Genomic DNA, 20,508 nt, shown 5'->3' with positions numbered 1-20,508 from the left:
AGGGTGGCTATGGCAATTAAGAGAGGTAAAAGGGTGGATGAGATGATTGTGATGGTAGGAACAAATGATTTCAGTGGTAATGTAAGTCGGGCAGAGAGAGATATGAGATTTTTGCTTGAGGTTGTACGGAAGAAGACAGAGAGAGGAAAAATAGTGTGTGTGTTGCCTAGGTATGATAATGATGAACTGAGCAGAAGAGCGGTGATATTGAATGGCATAATAGCAAGAATGTGTGACAAGAGAGGACTGGTATATGTGGATGCTTGGAGTGCGTTTGAGGAAAGAGAGGAATTGTATGCGAGAGACCGCTTACATTTGAATGAGGAAGGAGGTAGGCATCTGGAGAGATTGCTGTTCTGAACTAGTCAGTGTGTCCCATGGAGGATGATAGCAGGGGTGGCCTCTTGTGGGAATGGATACTTGGGAGAAGGGAGACGATGTCAGGTAGCACTGAGCCCAGTGGAGTCTAGAAGGGATAATGCTGGGTATAGAAACAATGGCATTTATATGTTTTATACTAATGCCAGGAGTATCCGGAATAAGGGAGAGGAATTGGTGGCTCAGATAGCATCAGCCTGGCCAAACATTATTGGGATCACTGAGACGTGGTTGACAGAAGGGGATATAATAACAGGAATAGAAGTCGCTGGATATAGCATTTTTCATCAGGATAGGAGGGGAAAGCGTGGTGGTGGAGTACTGCTTATGATAAGTGATGACCTATGTCCTCTAAGAGTGGAGGCTTTGGAAGGAAGTGAGACAAATGATTTTGAGAGCATATGGTGTGAGGTAGAGGTAGGCAAGACAGGATATTTAGTGGGGGTGTTGCTACAGACCCAGGAGCACAGAGGATGGGGACCAGGAGATGTTTAGACAGCTAAGTTTGGCAAGTGCAAGAAGAATGATTGTTATGGGGGATTTTAACCACAGTAGTATAAATTGGAGAGAGGAAGATGCATGTAGCAATAGGGGAATGGAATTTCTAGAATTCTTGAGGGACAAATGTCTTAGGCAACATGTAATGGAGGGAACAAGAGGTTCAAGAGTTTTTGATTTGGTTATAGCATCAGAAGAGTTGATAATAACTGAGATGACATCTCTCCCACCAGTTGGAGAGAGTGACCATATGGTTTTGACTTGGAAAATGAATAGACATGCAGGATTATCAAAGAGACAGGAACTTATGTGGAATTATAAAGCAGGTGATTATAATAGTCTTAGACGTCAACTTCGGGAAGTTTCATGGAGGGAGGAATTGGAAGGCCGGGATATCATTAGTGTGTGGGAAATTGTGAAAGAATATTTGTTAGCAGCAATGGTAAGTTGTATACCACGAGTGAACAAGAGGACACAATTTGGAGTAAAGTGGATGACAAACAATATTAAACAGGAATTGCATGTGAAAAACAGGCTATGGAAGAGATATAAGGAGACAGGTGAAGAGAGGATGCATGAAGAATATAAGACACAGGTCAGAAGAGTGACTAGTGTGGTACGGAAAGTGAAACTGGAATATGACAGGAGGTTGGCCCTAAGATCCAAAGAAAATCCTAGAGAATTTTTTTGCTATGTGGCCAGTAGGTGGAGAAATGACTGTGGAAGAATGATATTGTGGGATAAAAATGGGAATAGAGTGACTGATGCAGAGGACATAGTGGAATTGTTCAATGAACACTTTATTGGAGTATTTCATCCTAGAGGAGTCAGTTTTAATGCTAGAGGGATAGGGCTGGTTCGAGGTTTAGAGGTACAGGAGGAGAGTGTGTTTCAGATACTGAGTACTCTGTATGTCAGTAAAGCTTTGGGACTGGATGGTATTTCACCACGAGTTTTGAGAGAATGCACTAGGGAACTGACGGTGCCTTTGACCTGGCTTTTCAATGAAAGTCTGGCTTCGGCAAAGGTGCCCAGGTAATGGAAGGAAGGTAAGATAGTGCCATTGCATAAGGGTGGTAACAGACTGGAAGTGTCTAATTATAGGCCAGTCTGTGTGTCATCAGTAGTTGTTAAGATTTGGAGAAAGTAGTGAGGGACCGTATACAACATTTGGCAGATGAGGGTAATGTTATCTGTGAGAGTCAACATGGATTTGTGAAAGGGCGCTCTTGTTTTAGCAATATGATAACCTTTTATAATAAAGTTACAAGAACATTAGATGAGGGAAAGGCATATACTGCAATTTTATTAGACTTAGCAAAGGCATTTGAATGGGTTGCACATGATAAGCTGATATTTAAGTTGCAGCACATGGATCTGGATGTCAGATTGGTCAACTGGATTCAGGATTGGCTGCCTGATAGGTATCAGAGAGTTGTGTATGGTGGAGCAGTTTCAAGGAGGCAGAGGGTTACAAGTTGGGTCCCACAGGGCTCAGTACTAGGACCTATATTGTTTAACCTTTATATCAATGACATTGCCTGTGGATTGCAAGGGGATATTCAGTTGTTTGCGGATGATGCGGATGAAGCGGATGAAGCTGGGAAGGATTATTAGTAGTAGTGCAGATGTGGTAGCCCTGCAAGAGGATTTGAATAAGCTAGATAGATGGGCAAATGAATGGGGGTCTCGGTTTAATGCAGCAAAATGTAAGGTCTTGAGGTTTGGGAAACATCGATGGGATGCAGCATACTCTATGGGAGGAGTTATGCTGGAGAAAGTAGAGGAGACAAGAGATCTGGGGTTGATGGTTGATAGAAACCTGAAGTTTAGGGGACATATTGCAAAGGTGGTGAAGGTAACTCAGAGGATTGCTGCAATTATGAAAAGGACACTGACCTGCACAGATAAGAGGGTTATCATTCCGTTGTATAAGTCTCTGATCAGACCACACTTGGACTATTGTTCTCAGATTTGGTCTCCAGGATTTGAAGGGGATAAATTAACTGTGGAAAGGATACAAAAACGGATGACAAAGTTGGTTTCAGGACCGTATAAGGATAGTTACGAGGATCGGCTGAGGGAATGTGGACTGCAGAGTTTGGTGGATAGAAGAAGGAGAGGTGATATGATTAAGACTTTTAAACTGTTGAGAGGTGGTTACTGGGTTGACACTGGGGATTTCTTTCGCTTGGTTGAACAGCGGGAAGGAGTGATGACAAAAGGCCATCTCTGGAAGTTACGAAAGGAAACTGTGAGCAAGAAGGTGAGGAGTGGTTTCTTTGCGTGGAGGGTGGTTGAACCATGGAATGCATTGCCTGATGGAGTGGTGAGAGTGAGAACGGTCAATGAGTTTAAGGAGTGGTATGATAGACTTTGTGTTTCTTAGGGGGGATCTCCCCTCGATGAGTCTTGACAGACTTTATGTTCTTAGGAAGGACCTCCCACGATGAGTCTTTCAACTCCATGGAGGCCTGAATAATAATAATAATAATATTTCATTGTAGTTGGTTCTGAAAAATGATTACCAAAGCATTATTATTTAATAATATTAATCTGCACTAATAAAATACAATATTAAACTGATCTCAAAGGTGAATTCAATAGCAATACCGGATTCTGAAGAAATAACTGTGCCTGTACATTTGGTGGAATTTGGCCAGGCTGCAGAAATAATAACTGCTGCATATTTTGAAGATTTTGTTGATGTTGTTGTAACTGCTGTTGAAGCTGCTGCAGTTCTTGATTACTTAACTGAAAACCAGGCAAACTGCTGATTACTGGAATCTGTAATGAAATGTTTATAAAACAGTGATTTCACATTACTTTTTTCCTGCAATATATGTGAAACTATTAAAAGTAAGGAAAAGTTATATAATTAAGTTTTCTTTGGAAAGCAGTGAATGACAAGTGAATGAGTTTAAGGAGAGATGATAGGTATTTTGTTGAAAATAATGGTTAGTGCAGGTCTCCATTATGAGTCTTCTGACTTCAAGGAGATATATGTATTATAATAGCAATAATAACAATAACAGAAATCAAAGATGACTACAATATTTTCATAATAATGCTTCACAGTATAAACACCATCAGAGTGAAATAATCTATTCAGCTTATTAATATTTCACTGGATTTCTAAACATCCTCAGAGCATACAAAATTATAAATGCAGATATATAGCACTTAATAGACAGTTGTAAAAACATTTCAAAGTGTAACTGAAAAAGGAATTAATGTCCTAAGACAGCACCCTCTAAATGCCAAATAAAGAAGTTAATTCAGAAAAGTCAGACTAAATGTGGTTTTTCAATGAATATCTCCCAGATATTTGGCAAATTAATACAGCCATGTTGAGGTTTGGGGAGTGCTTCCTATCTTATACTGATTTTAAAAATAATCTCCCGGGCCTATAGTGACTTCTGTGTAGCATAACTCAGTTGTCTTCTTTTTTCCAGTTATTCTTATATAAAAAATGTTCAGAGCATGGTCTGTCAACCTGTTCTGCCATACAGATGATTGCATATACATTTTTTGTTCTTCAATGCAGATGTTAACAAATCTACCAGTCTGTCCAAAGTAGGACAAGTTGCAGGTACAAGGAACTTTATGTACTCCAGGATGTGCAAGAGGATGATTCTGATCCTTAAGAGAATGGAGAAGATTTTTCATCGGATGTGTAGTTTGAAAGTAGTACCAATATTATATCTGCAGAGAACTTCGCTTTTTCTAAGGCACCTCAAATATAAGGGATGGAAAGTTTTGAATCTTGTGTTGGTTGCAGGAAGGGTAGGGAGCAAATATAGTATTTTAGCTTTATAGAAGTTATGGATAATGTATGTGAATATTTCTATCCATCCGGTCTTGAATTTTACCTTTAACTTTTCCAATACTTGTACCACCACTCCTGAAATTATAAGATAATAAATATTATAAACTGAGAATGCAGCTTGAAGCATTGTTTGAACAACAGAAACAGCATGGTATTAACAATGGAATTAATAAAGCATAGGAATTAGTCAGAAGGTGTCTATAGGAAGCAGTATATTACTATACACCCAGAGAGCTACGAGAATAAATTGCATGCAATTAAATCTATGAATACTACTTTAAATTAAAGAGATGCATGAAAGAGAAAATTGTGGATCCGAGGAGAAGAATGATGAAGATCAGAAGTGTTATAAAACAGAAGCAAGGAAAGTGACGACCATCGAAGAAGGCTAAATCAAAATAAAGATATTATAAAAAATAAGTTAGCTGAACAGGCCAAGGGAAATCAAAGAAATTTTATTACTATATAGCAAGTAAAGAAGAACAAATGGATGAATAATCTCAATGAAGTGAATGTTAGGAAAGTGTCAAATGCACTAGAAATAGCAGTTAACTATTCACATTAGTAAGGCATGTATTCAGGGTAGATCCTGAATGCAACATCAAATTGCCAACCGTTTTCCTTTGCACACAATGCCAATTTATTTAATTCATCCTACAGGATATCTACATCACCTTTATCAACTTAACGAGTAGTGGCTCTAGTAGAGGACTTTGAAAAGGAAGAAGGAAAAACTAGAAATTAAATATGCCAAGAAATTATATTCTTGGTTTAATCCTTTATCCAAGTTCAAGCAAACAAAGCTTGAGTGTGAAGGCAAACTTCACACACGTGTATAGAGGCTAATGACTTCACATCAACTGCCTCAATATAACCCATAATGCAAAGCACTCCCCTTGTAGAAGTGCATTATGGGAAGGGCCACAACCCAGACCGGTTTCAACTTTTATTGGGGTTGAAACCAGAAAGATTTGGTTTCCACTCATGAGACCTCATGAATGGGAGCCAGATAGAAGTAATGCAGAAGTCATATATTTCCCATATACAAGTAGTGAAAAGGTATATCACCCTATTATTAAATTGATCTGGATCAGAGATAGATGTTGAAATTTTTTTTTCACTTGCTTATACTTGGTTACACTTGAAGATACTTCGTGTGCAAATTTTGTTTGCTTGCACTTGGATAAAATATTAAAAATATTGGCATCTTTAATTTATAGTGTAAACAAGTGAAAATACTTTCAACATCTATTTCTGATCCATAGCAATTTAATAAAAGGGTAATGCACCTTTTCACTACTTGTATATGGGAAATATATGATTTCTGCATTACTTTAACCTTGGTATCTTTTGTGGGTCTGGCTCCCACTGATGATATTTGATAATGTTCATCTTTGGGTTTGCTCACTTCCTGAGGAGTAGAGTGGCTCTGATCGTTGACAGGTTTTTGCTTGTCATTGAGTGAAGTTATCACTGAGTTTCCTGTTCAAGAGTCATTCAGGTCAGGAGTAATCTTATAGATCACTCCTGACATGCATATTTATTTCATTAGTCTGTATTTATTTTCTAAAAATAAAATTTTCTAAAAATAATATTCCTACTGAATAATATACTAATTAACTCAGCCACCCAGGCCGGCTCTGCCTGGTTGGCTCAGTGGTTAGCGTATCCGCTCTCCAGCCAAAAGGCTGCAGGTTCGAATCCCACCACAGGCATGGATGTTGTGATTGTTTGTGAAAATACTAGTGGTGGTGGGCGATAGATGGCATTGGTGTAGATGATTGCCATTGTGGTTCATTGTAGTGGGTGAATTGAGTGGCAGAGTAGATGCCTTCCCTCGATGAGTCATTAGACTCCCTAGAGGTGTCATGTAATAATAATAATCCCACTCCACTACATATCAAAACTAGAGTAGAAGCTATAAAACTTCTGCTGAGCTACACTAAGTACAATACAACATTCTGACAACTAATTTCAAAATAATTGATAATGGAAATTTATTCTAAGCATCTCTGGAATATTTCCATCTGGATAGTGCACACTTACAAAATGATCACTCAGTAACTCAAATATTTCATTTGCTTCAGTCATTTGCTCCTACTACCAAGACTCATTAATGTCATATCATCCTAACATGGATATTATTTCTTTTACTTGCTGCACAGTGAAAGAAATCTTTGGGATTTCTTTTGGCCTCAGCAACTAGCTTTCTCTTATAATTAGCTTTAGCCTTCCTTACCATATAAGTCATCCTTCTTCTCTGTGCCACATACTGCTTATGAGCTTGCTGATCACACTTTTCTTTATATTCTCTCCACAACATTTTATTTTTCTGCAACTCCTGCTTAATTAGTATATTCATCCATCTAATCCCTATCTGATTATCCTCCTGACTTTGGGTACACAGTCTAATACTGCTTCCCTCAAACACCCTATCTCCCAGACACTGCTAGTATGTCTTTGCTCTACATTCTTATGCCATGATACTGCTCTAAGCTAACTGTAGCTTGTCATAATCACAAGTTCTATAATTTCACATATGTCCCTTCTTAATAGGAAATTCTGAATGTCTGGCAACATCCTAGGTGGAGACTACATTATCGCTTTCCCCAAATGGAAGCAGCATGACTACATTGATTTTTGCTAAGTTCTCTGATTCTATGCTCTGATCCAGCAAGCACTCAAACCTTGTGTCCCCTTTATTACATGTTCTTTCATATAATTTGCTTGAGTAGTATAAATTTAATTCCCTTCCCTGCCTGTAACTATTCCTCCTTCCAATCTATACCCCTATGGCTTGGCTGAACTCCTCCATAATAATTAATCGAACTACATTCATTGTGCTAATTTTCCAATGCATGTTATTTATATTCTTCATTATATCACCTGGCCTATAGCAGCAACAACTAATTATATATTTCATCCTATTGGCCTCTATCTCACACCAGATTATTCCAAATGTATGCTACAGCAATCCCTTGATTAATGCGTTCTTTAAAACAGGCACATTAATCGAATATAATAACCTATGGAAAAAAGTATAATTCGTTCCACACTTTGTAGAGCTTCGCTTGGCTTGGTGCCAAGAATAGTCAATTCATGCTGAAGGGGAGAAAGAAACTTTGAAGTTTCTTTCTTTGAAGGATGTACGAATTGGTCGCCAACATGCAAAATCACGTGCTTTATAGATAAAATTAACCAACTGTTATACAAGCAAAATAGTTACCACTTTAAAAACTACAATGATCATAAAAGAGAAGCTAATTTTCCGACGTGTAATAATACCAATTCATCCCAGAAGACGGATTGATTACCTATTATCAGAATAGATTCTCCTTTTTGTGACATGCACAGAAGTGTTGAAGGGTCTCGAATCTATGGGTGTACTATAGCAGACAACATAAATTTTGGCGGTAAAAATTTGGAACATAGTATACATAGTATACATGGTAGTGTAGTATGCCATTAAAAATAACTTTGTAAAATGTTTTAAATCGGTAACTAAATTATTTCGTTCTGGTGAGTGATTTTTTAAAATAGTTAGCCATAAAAATGTATAGATACAAAATTTTTATCTGTATTTATTTTTAAGATGTATATAGGTGCACTAATCGAATTTGGGTATCGAAAAAAAAATTATGCACTAATCGAAAATGCACAAATTGGGGGTGCATTAATCGAGGGATTACTGTACTATCTTCTGCATCCTGTCTGCCTGATGTACTTCTACTCGTTTTGGGTTCAATTCTTGTGATCACCACAAAAAAAAAAAAAAAAAGAAGAAAAATTAACATTGGATAAACAAGTAAAAATAACTTCGGAAAGGAATTTTTCCCACTTTCCATTGTTTTGGGACCCATCCTCTTGCAAGACTCTTGTTAAATAGATGTGCCAAGGGTGCTATTAATTCTCCTACAGCATTCCTTCAACAAATGTGGTGATATATTGTCAAGTTGTTGTTTATATATATATATATATATATATATATATATATGTGGTATTTAGTCTAAACTAAATACCATTGATCAAACCAATGAATGATTACAATATTAAGTATCAAGTAATGTGCAAGAACCAGATGTCATAAATAAGAAAATTCTTGATTAGCTGATGTAATTAATTATTTATGCTGATGTAATTAATTATTTATCATACTTGTATTTTTTTGAATAAAAATTTTCTTTTAATTTAATTTATTTATTTTCTCCACAAGAGGACAGTAGATAGGTTAAGTAGTTTTAGACATGATGCACCTTACTAACCTTACTATGGTAGATAAACAACAGAAGCAAGAACATGCCCTGCAGCACATTTCTGCAGGGACTATTCTTGCAGCACATCTTTGGTTACCTGCCTTTATGATCACTGCCCTATCATATAAATAAAGCTTGCTGGTATCATTCAGAGAGTCAATCTATAATAGATCTAAACACCAATCTATTATCCATCCTCACCTTACCTTCTACAGTTTGCATGCCAATTAATCTATCAAATGCCTTTGAAAAAGTCCAAAAATATCATTGTATCATTGTCTCCCTTATCTAACATGTTCATCAGTTATCATAAAATGTAAGTAGATTGCTAAAGCAAACCCACCCACACAAAAGCATGCTGACCACCATCATAAAAAAACTTATGTTCAACAATCAACTTCTGATTCTATTACTAACCATCCTCTCTCCAATACTTTAATTACAACTGCACTATGATTGGAATCTTCTGTCCTAAGACCCAGCTTGTGCAGTTGCACTATTTTATCTTCTTCCTACTCCTCAGGATCCCTTCCTGTTGCAAGACTCTCATTAAACAATTTTATTATTATTATTAACATCAGACCTCCATGAAATCAATAGAGTCATCATGGGGGGGGGGTTACTCTCATGTAAAAAAAAAAAAAGATCAAACGATGCCTTAAACCCATTCACAGTTTCTGCACTCGCCACACTTTCAGACAATACTTTCCACTCACCAACAACTCTCTATGCAAAGAACCTGCTCCTTACTCCCATATTCATGCCCTCCTCATACAACTTCCAGGAAATACCCCATTTTTACTCTATAAAAAATCTCCTCAACATTAATCTGGTAACAACCCTTCACTAAATATTATGTCTGAACCATATCCCCCTCTCCTTCTTCTAAGCAAAAGCTTCTGCAACTTGCATTCCCTTAATCTGTCCTCATATCACACATTCAATAGACCTGACACCACTTAGTGAACCTTCTCTCATATATCCTCATCCTCATGAACCAGGTGAACGAATCTACATGCAGTACTCCATATGTGGCTAATCAGGCCATATTCAAGGGAACCATAACCTATGCAATGTTCTTACAATTTCAACAATGGGACCCTACCCTTGAACTTCAAGTCTGTCCACCATTTCTCCCAGATCAAAATTTTTCTATTAATTGTATACTCTGCATCCCAACCTTGCCTACCAAATTTCAAGACCTTGCACTTTGCAACATTAAACTGACAACTCCACTCACGCATCTCAGATAGTCTACTGAGATCCTCCTGCAAGGTTACAACATCTGCTCTGCTCCTCATAGTTCTTCCCAACTTTCCATCATCAGCAAGAACTGCATGCACATCTCCACTTAAGCCTGTCCCAATATCATTAAGATACAATGTTAAACAATCATGGCCTTGAGATACTGGGATACCCCCCCCCCTCCATACAGAACCCACAGATACCTATCTGACAGCTCACTAGTCTCTTATCGAATCTCATCCACTTCAATTTTGTTATTAACAGACCTCTGAAAAAATTCAAATATGCCACTATATATGCATCTCAATTATCCAGTGAATTTGTAACCTTCATCTAATCATTTATTTTTTTTATTATTATTATTCAGCCTCCATGGAGTCAAAAGACATCATGGGAGGTCCTTCCTAAGAAACACAGTCTATCAAGATTCATCGAGGGGAGGTCCCCCCCCCCTAAGAAACACAAAGTCTATCATACCACTCCTTAAACTCATTGACCATTCTCGCTCTCACCACTCCATCAGGCAATGCATTCCATGGTTCAACCACTCCTTGATCACAGTTTCCTTTCGTAACTTCCAGGGATGGCCTCTTGTCATCACTCCTTCCTGCTGTTCAACCAAGCGAAAGAACTCCCCAGTGTCAACAATTGTAACCACCTCTCAACAGCTTAAAAGTCTCAATCATATCACCTCTCCTTCTTCTATCCACCAAACTCTGCAGTTCACATTCCCTCAGTCCTCATTCCCTCATAACTATCATCGTACAGTCCTGAAACCATCTTTGTTATCTGCCTTTGTACCCTTTCGACAGTTAATTTATCCCCTTCAAATCATGGGGACCAAATCTGAGAACAATAGTCCAAGTGTGGTCTGATCAGGGTCTTATATAACGGAATGATAACTGTTTTATCTCTGTAGGTCAGCGTCCTTCTCATTATTGTAGCAATCCTCTGAGTTACCTTCACCATCTTTGCAATATGTCCCCTAAATTTCAGGTTTCTATCAATCATCAAACCCAGATCTCGTGTCTCCCCTACTTCCTCCAGTATAACTCCTCCCATAGAGTATGCAGTGTCCCATCACAGTCCACTGACAATATCACTGATATAAAGGTTAAACAATATAGGTCCCAGTACTGAGCCCTGTGGGACCCTACTTGTAACCTTCTGCCTCTTTGATATTGCTCCACCATACACAACTCTCTGATATCTATCGGACAGCCAATCCTGAATCCAGTTGACCAATCTGGAATCCAGATCCATGTGCTGCAACTTAAATATCAGCTTATCATGCGGTACCCTGTCAAATGCCTTCGCTAAGTCTAAGAAAATGGCAGTATATGCCTTTCCCTCATCTAATGCGCTTGTAAATATTATCATAAAAGGCTAGCATATTGCTAAAACGAGTGCTCCTTCACAAATCCATGTTGACTCTCACAGATAACATTGACCTCATCTGCCCAATGCTGTATATGGTCCTTCACTACTTTCTCCAAGATCTTACTAACTACTGATGACACACAAACTGGCCTATATATTAGACACTTCCAGTCTGCTACTGCCCTTATGCAATGGCACTATCTTACCTTCCTTCCATTCCATGGGCACCTTTTCCGCAGCCAGACTTTCATTGAAAAGCCAGGTCAAAGGCACCGTCAGTTCCCTAGTGCATTCTCTCAAAACTCGTGGTGAAATACCATCCAGTCCCACAGCTTTACTGACATCCAGAGTACTCAGTATTTGAAACACACTGTCCTCCTGTACCTCTAAACCTCGAACCTGCCCAATCCCTCTAGCATTAAAACTGACTCCTCCAGGATGAAATACTCCAATAAAGTGTTCATTGAACAATTCCACTATGTCCTCTGCATCAGTCACTCTATTCCCATTTTTATCCAACAATATCATTTTTCCACAGCCATTTCTCCTCCTACTGGCCACATATCTAAAAAATTCCCTAGGATTTTCTTTGGATCTTAGGGCTAATCTCCTCTCATATTCCAGTTTTGTCTTCCTTACCATACTAGTCACTCTTCTGGCCTGTGTGTTATACTCTTCGTGCATCTTCTCTTCTCCTGTCTCCTTATATCTCTTCCATAGCCTCTTTTTCGCATGCAATTCTTGTTTAATATTGTTTGTCATCCACTTTACTCCAAATTGTGTCCTCTTGTTCACTCGTGGTATACAACTTACCATTGCTGCTAACAAATATTCTTTCATAATTTCCCAGGCACTAATGATATCCCAGCCTTCCAATTCCTCCCTCCATGAAACTTCCCCAAGTTGACGTCTTAGACTATTATAATCACATGCCTGATAATTCCACATATGTTCCTGTCTCTTTGATACTCCTACATGTCTATTCATTTTCCAAGTCAAAACCATATGGTCACTCTCTCCAACTGGTGGGGGAGATGTCATCTCAGTTATTATCAACTCTTCTGATGCTATAATCAAATCCAAAACTCTTGAACCTCTTGTTCCTTGTCTAATACATAAGTAAATTGCTATAATATGATTTCTCCCTAACAAACCCATGCTGACCATCATAGAGAATACTGCCATTATCAACCCAATTCATAATCCTGGTCCTCACCAACCTCTCTAACACACAACTCCAGATACACAGACTGGCCTATAATTTGTACCCTTAGTTTAATTCCTCTACCTCTTTGTGTAGTGGAACAATTTTTCCCACTTTCCACTGTTTTGGGACCCATCCTATTGCAAGACTCTTATTAAACAGGTGTGCCAAGGGTGCCATTAATTCTCCTAGAACATTCCTTCAACAAATGTGGTGATATATTGTCAAGTTCTACTGCCTTATTAACATTATGTTTACTTAATTTCACATATACTTCCTTGTCCATAATACATTCAACTGCCTTTGTTATGGTAATTCTGGACTGGCAGACCATGCTTTGGACAATCCTTCACATAGGTTAGATGCAAAAAAAGCAATGTGCTATATAGAACTGGTTACAGGTCAAAAAGATTTTTTTTTTCAGAGTCAGCAATGGCTATGAAGTATTCTTCTAACCTGAACAAGTATTTCTTGGATAATGAAACCTGGAGCATCCACGACTATAGAATATCACATATGCCAGAGTAAAATAAATTTTAAAATTTATTATGTAAATATTTTGTGTTATGTATCATAAGACATCATCAGTACAATTATCAAACAACAGTAGGAATTGAATTAGAAAACAGTAGAGCACATGTTGAATTGAAATCGGTATACAGTCATGCGTTAATGAATTAAAACTATTGTGCTGAAATTAAAATTTATTAAATTAAAATATATAAGAGATAAATTTATTTAATTTCACTATTCCAAAAGTTCGAGAAATTGTTATCTACAATTGCATTAAATTTATTATTCATTGTTGCCTGTAAACAGTAGCATGCTGTTTTGTGATCTGAAGATACTGATGAAATCCAGTGAAATATAAGTCAGTTAATAAACATCTTTTTATAATTTACTTTGTTTGGTATTGTAATACCATTAAAATAAGTTATGAGTATATCCTACTGTTTCAACTATATCCTCAGCATCACTTTCCAATATATGGTGTGATGTTGATGAGAACATCACACCATAATTATTCCTTCTTCTACTTGCCTGACACCTCCAGTGAGTTCAAAAACCCATCGAAGGAGGGCACCTACTCTACAACTCTCTACCAATGAAACGCAATGACACCAACGCCATCTACCACCCACCACTAGTATTTTCACAGACAATCACAAACATCCATGCCCACGGCAGGATTCGAACCCGCAACCTTTTGGCTAGAGAGTGGATACACTAACCACACATCTAAAAGTTAGAATAACTTTGCTAGTTAGAATAACTGCTACTACATTTATGGGGGGGGGTCTGAAAAGTTCTGATAAACACCTAGAACAAAAATTATAATAAAGCAACTGATATAACCACAAGAAAGAACATACGAGAATATAAGAAAATAAGTTACTTTCATAACTCTGCTACTAGTATGTTCTTTCTTGTGATTATATCAGTTGCTTTAATATCATTTTTGTTATAGGTATTTATCAGAATTTTCCAGACCCCCCCTTGTATATTTATGTATTGTATTATCTCAAATATACAATTAAACCTGCTGTTTTATATTTAAAACAAAAAAAAAAGAAGTAATATTTAATCAACTATTTTTGTGCATTATAAATTTGCCTATAAAAATACATAAATTTGACATAAAATGGAATAAGATAATTAGATGCTCAATTGAATGGATACTAAATTCACTTGTATGTTTATAATAATAAAAAAATTTGTGTAACACATCCATACCTTGCAAACTTGCAACTGTTGTGCCAGACTTGCTTGCATTAATACTGGCTGCTGACTCTGTGCACCAACCATAAGCTGCAGAGTGCAAAATTAGAACCAAATCAAAGCTCAGATTAATAAATCTTAAGTCTTAAAATAATGTTTACTACTACAAATAAAATTTTAGTCAAAACAGTACTCATAATGCTTTTGACTTGGTTTGAGTCTTAATAAAGAAAAGTCATCCTAAAGGCAGACAAAGAAATCCCACTGCATAAGGGCAGCAGCAAAATGGCAAATTACAGGTCGATCAGGATCTCTGGAGTTGTTATTAAGGTTTTTGAAACGATTTTGGTTGAAAAAGAGAGAATGAAAGTGAATATGCTGTAATAAACACCAGTTTGTTAAAGGGAGATACTTGCAATTTTATAATAACTCAATAATTATATCCCTTTTATGGTAAAATTATGAGTAAATAGGATAAGGGAAATGGGTACTTAAACTATGACACTTAATGACAAAGTATTCACATAGAGAGTTATTATATAATCTGGAGCAAATGGTGATGGAATATAAACTATAGGTATGGAAAAGACAGCAGTTTACCAACAATTATCAGAAATTACTGTGTGGAGGGACAGAGTCAAAGAGACTGAGGATCGACAGTTGAGTTCCAAATCTCTCTCTCTCAGGACCATTATTATTCAGTTTGTCATTAATGATACTAGGAAACACTTACAAATACTAAGAACACAATGAAGTATAGGGTTATCTCTACAAGCCATAGAGAGCAATCTATCCAAGTCTCATAAGATCTGCTGGAGAGTATATGGCTAAGTCAGATTAGGAAGAACTCCATTTCTCTCTTGAATAAAGTGCTTGAACTATGCCAGAGCATGGCATATGGCAAAATGTGTGATATATTATTCACACACAGGTGGGGCATCAGTCTTCAATAAATAAGAATGTGAAAAATGTCTATGACATATGTGAAGCCCACCAAGCACAACTTGCTCTTTTCTGTTTCTATACAGATTAGAATGCAAATACTTTATTCCAGGCTCAATTTCATGCAATTTATTTCTCAGTGCTTCCTGCTAAGATGACTGCTATCGATTAACTTTGCTTTCATTAACTATCTATACTCTGTATAGGAGACAAACAGTAGATCAATAAAGTAAGAGCAGAACTAGTAGCTGTATCTGCAATCTTATTCCCCTTTCCAAAGTGGCTGGGCATCTAGCTCTATCCAATATCAAAATTAAGGATCCTCTTTTGATACAATAATTGAAGAACATCACAGAGCACTAATTGTGGATCGGACACAAGAGACTTGATTGACTGTAAAGAACTCAAGCAGTCAGTATAAATCATACATTTTTGGTAACAGTTTTCTTTATATGCGCATGGCAAAGCCGAATGACATGCAGCTCAGCAGTATAAGTTATTGCATTCAGGTGGAATCTGACTGGTAAGAAGGCAGTCAGAAAAATTAGTAGTACAACTAACAGAGCTCTCAGATCTTGAACTATTTGGTATAAGGTATGGAATCAGAGTGTTCTATTCTGTTTGCATTAAACAGCTGAAAGTAGACTGATGGGGTATGCAACTTCCTCAACCGGCACAGCAGGAAGCTGGATGATGGAAGGCAAACCTGCCATGTAAAAATATTACCATGTTCAGTGCAAGTAATTTTCTCAACATTCATGCAACAACTATAACAGCAATGCATTAAATAGATATTCACATGTATGGATATAAGGAAGTCATTTTACTTATTTATAAGGCTTTGATACCTCACTCAGACTACTGTTTTCTGGTTTTGAAGTGATGCAGATAAAATAAAGAGAGTGCAAAGGATGATGTTAAAGCTGATGTTCTGAAATGGAAATTACAAGGACAGACTGAGAATGTGTAGACTGCAGACATCAGGAGAAAGAGAAACTATAAGATTGAGACCTACAAACTTCTGAAATGGCCACACAGCAAACAGACAGGTGAACTCTTTCATTTTGCAGATGGCAGGGAGATAATGAGGGGGGGGGGAGGGAATTCTTGGAACCTGAGAATGAATGAGATCAAAAAAGGGATGTGAGAGGGCTAGATTTTTCTCACATAGAGCAGCGTGTAATTAGAATGGCTTACCTTTTGGTGTGTGGTGAGTAAATAGTATGAATGAATTTAAAAAAAATTATGACAACTGTTTTTGGGTGATGTGTGGCCTCCCTCAATGAGTCCTCCCCAACTCCCTGAAAGTCTCTAATAATAATATCCCCCCCCCATTCTTCTGCTTGCCTAGAAATACAATACACATTACATTTAAATTAAGGGGATAAAAATCCCTTATTGTTTTTCAGCCAGTATGAGAAACTCTAAGATCGAGAACTATGATCTAAGAGTTTCATGCTGAAGAACTATCGGCGAATCCAAGTGTAAGTGACCACCTGGTAGTACAACACCAAGGCAACTCGAAGCAAAGGTGGAGCAAGCTCCCTCACTATCCTTGATATTTTCTCATAATGTAAAAACACAGCTCCTAGAAGATGTAATACTGTCATTACATTATGAGGAGAGGTCACTACCCAGACCGGTTTCAACCTTTTTTGAGGTCTCATCAGTGAGTAGGTAGACCTGGATCAAAGTTTAAGTGAAAAGAACTTACATACCTTCACTATACGAATGCCATAAAGGTGTGCCCATATATTATAACTAAGATGAAAAGCCAAACGTCTATTTTTTCTGGTGAAGTTAATTAAATTAAGGGGATAAAAATCCTCTTAATTTAATCTTAATCTCATCAGTGAGTAGGTAGACCTGGATGATATCAAAGTTTAAGTGAAAAGAACTTACATACCTTCACTATACGAATGCCATAAAGGTGTGCCCATATATTATAACTAAGATGAAAAGCCAAACGGCTATTTTTTCTGGCGAAGTTAATTAAATTAAGGGGATAAAAATCCCTTATTGTTTTTCAGTCAGTATGAGAACTTCGCCAGAAAAAATAGCAGTTTGGCTTTTCATCTTAGTTATAATATATGGGCACACCTTTATGGCATTCGTATAGTGAAGGTATGTAAGTTCTTTTCACTTAAACTTTGATATCATAATGTAATGACAGTATTACATCTCCTAGGAGCTGTGTTTTTACATTATGAGAAAATATCAAGGATAGTGAGGGAGCTTGCTCACCTTTGCTTTGAGTTGCCTTGGTGTTGTATTACCAGGTGGCCACTTACGCTTGGATTCGCCGATAGTTCTTCGGCATGAAACTCTTAAATCGTAGTTCTCGATCTTAGAGTCTCTCATACTGGCTGAAAAACAATAAGGGATTTTTATCCCCTTAATTTAATTAACTTTGCCAGAAAAAATAGCCATTTGGCTTTTCACACATTACATTTATCTTTGTAACTACATCCTCCTCCAGCAACTGAGTTTCACTATATATAATTTTGGCCAAATCAAACTAACCAAAGCAAAATCCTTATTTTGAATGCATCTGGCATTAGTATACATGAATTCTGACAAATTGCAACATTTACTTTAGTCCACAGGGGCACTTGCATCTTTCATACATCAAATTCAATGTCTTATTCAGATTTGAGAACTGAAAGACTATATTTAGCATTCTTTGACTTTTCTCATTTTCTAATGCACTTAATAGTGCCTGTACAAACACTCACCTACCCCTGCAACAGCTACGGTTTTCCTGATTCTGCACTTCCATTCTCACAGTGAATAAAACTTTCTCTAGACACCTAACTGCAAATCCATTTCAGTGAAATAAATCAGTGATATACAAATCCTTACATCCATACAGCTAAGAACTATTTTGCATGCACTATTCAAAATACACGGCTTAAGAGTACACATGATCAACTGCAAATGTAGTGTCTCCTACACTGGTGAAATGAAACAACAGGACTGATCCATTCATAAAACAAAGATCACATGGAGAACTGCCATCCACCAACATTAGGCCTTGCGTCATGCATTAAATGAAGCCCACCATGTCAACTGATGCAAGAGACAGATTCAAAAGGCATCTCTCCAAAGAGACAAACAAAAGTGCAACAATTTTGTTCATCCTTAGAAAGGAGGTGTTAATTACAGGTTGTGACATTACTGCCAATTAATGCCAGGTTGTGAAAATCTAATAAGAAAGAAAAAGAGTTCAGCATATTTATTTTGATTTCATTAATTATTAAATAATACTAAATAATTAATAATAAATATAAAAAATAATTAATTATTAAAAAATACTAACAGTTTTAGAAGGAAAAATTATGGGAAAAGGATCAAGAGGCAAAAAACAAAGGACATGGCTTGAAGATATAAGATCATGGACAGAATCACATGGCTATGCAGAAACAAAAAGGAAAGTCACCAACAGAGAGAATTGGAAGGACATGGTGCTGCACCCTGTCACTGAGAAAGCTCATGAAAAAGAATTATTAAATTAATTTTATAGTGCTCTTTTTCTTCTTTTGGTTTCAGTTCCAGATATATTCTTCAACATACACATAGATAAACCTCTTCATAACTAAAAGTCAAAAAATTATGGATAACAGTACCCACAAAATTTGAGCAGAAAGTGAAGGACTTTTCTTTTTGTTAAACAATTGTAAAATATGTAAAATATTGTAAAATATGAAATTCTATTTGTTGAAATAAACTGATTCAAGAAGCAAAAACATTTAACTTAAAAATTAGCCATATCTAAGTGGAATTTGCTACCTGATTTAGAGACAATTGTCCTGCTGCTGCTGCAGCTGCAGCTAAGGCTGCTGTTGTAGTTGTTACAATGGATGGTCGAAGTGCTAATGCTGAGCTGCCTGTCATGGAAGTTGCCTGCCGATTTGTTCCTGAAGGAGATGTTGGAGACGGGAGTGGCTGCCCATTTGGAGTGGACTTCTGTACAGTAGCATCAATTGGCTCATCATCTCCCACAGTCTAGAAATATTTAAAAAAATTGTTAATGATGAATGTAAATTAATGAATGATTGCTTCAGCTAAATAAATGTAAATAAATTATATTGCTAATTATTATTTATTATTATTACATGACACTTCCTAGAGTCCAAGGGTTCATCTCAGGAGCCCATGCCAAACTACATCACTAAACTACATCTGCTCACTACATTGTTGTCTGTTAACTGTATGGGGTCTCTGGCCAATTTGCTTTTACATGCACGAAGAAAGGTTGACTACTCACCTTCAATCCAAAAAGTCCATGTAATGATGAAAAGAATTGAACTTGGTTCTACTTCCAACTGCACTATGGAAAAGCCAACAATTTATGCTGGGAAACCTTCCAAAACAACATTATACCAAAGAAGAACTATCAGATTAATATCTGCAAATAAGCGAACTACCATAAAATGAAGATGAAGTGTGAGTATTTCTCAAGAGAATATGACAATCATAATTTTTTATTAGTTGTTTATCAAAAAAATTATGAATAACTGAAACTCCCTAAATAATCCATAACCAGGAGAGGAGGGAAAAAAAATTTTTAAATACCAAAGGCAGAAAAAACATTACTTTTTCTTTGAGAGGTTGCAAAAAGCCAACAAGACATCAGCAACATATTTATTATATTATAGCAAGTGTTTGAGAAGAAAGTAGTTGCTGGTGTGAATAGCTGGAGTTGCAATCTGAAAAACAATGTGAAAAGTGTCATCTATTTACCTGATTATCCTTTCCTAGATAGCACCAAGAATTTTTAAGGAGATTTTGGTACATCGTCCCAAATGTGAGAAGAGTGTTCTAAGTTTAGGTCAATTTGAAATTTACGGAGGAAGGGGGGTGGTGGAAAGTTCTGATAAACACCAGAATAAATTATGATATTAAAGCAAATGATATAACCACAAGAAAGAACATACTAGTAGCAGAGTTATGAAGATAACTTATGTTCTTATATCCTCATATATTCTTTCTTGTGGTTATATCAGTTGCTTTAATATTATTTTTGTCCGAGGTGTTTATCAGAACTTTCCAGATCTCCC

The 20,508-nt window shown here is 36.8% G+C and overlaps 1 protein-coding gene across 1 annotated transcript in view; it reads right to left on the bottom strand.

The window, feature by feature from the left end:
* The window catches only part of LOC150097899 (uncharacterized), a 413,970-nt gene that overhangs the window by 51,837 nt on the left and 341,625 nt on the right, over nt 1-20,508 (bottom strand). The window contains exons 5-7 of the mRNA XM_090406626.1: nt 19,238-19,453; nt 14,522-14,596; nt 3,490-3,663 (exon numbers count right to left, since the gene is read on the bottom strand). Of these exons, the coding sequence (XP_090262752.1) occupies nt 3,490-3,663; nt 14,522-14,596; nt 19,238-19,453 (465 nt within the window). The remainder of the gene's footprint in view (nt 1-3,489; nt 3,664-14,521; nt 14,597-19,237; nt 19,454-20,508) is intronic.

Source organism: Typopeltis vanoorti, chromosome 16 (genome assembly GCF_054136105.1).
Source record: "Typopeltis vanoorti isolate ZY-2024b chromosome 16, IOZ_Tvanoo_1.0, whole genome shotgun sequence".
NCBI classification, from domain to species: domain Eukaryota; kingdom Metazoa; phylum Arthropoda; class Arachnida; order Uropygi; family Thelyphonidae; genus Typopeltis; species Typopeltis vanoorti.
This window is presented reverse-complemented; position numbering and strand designations above follow the sequence as displayed.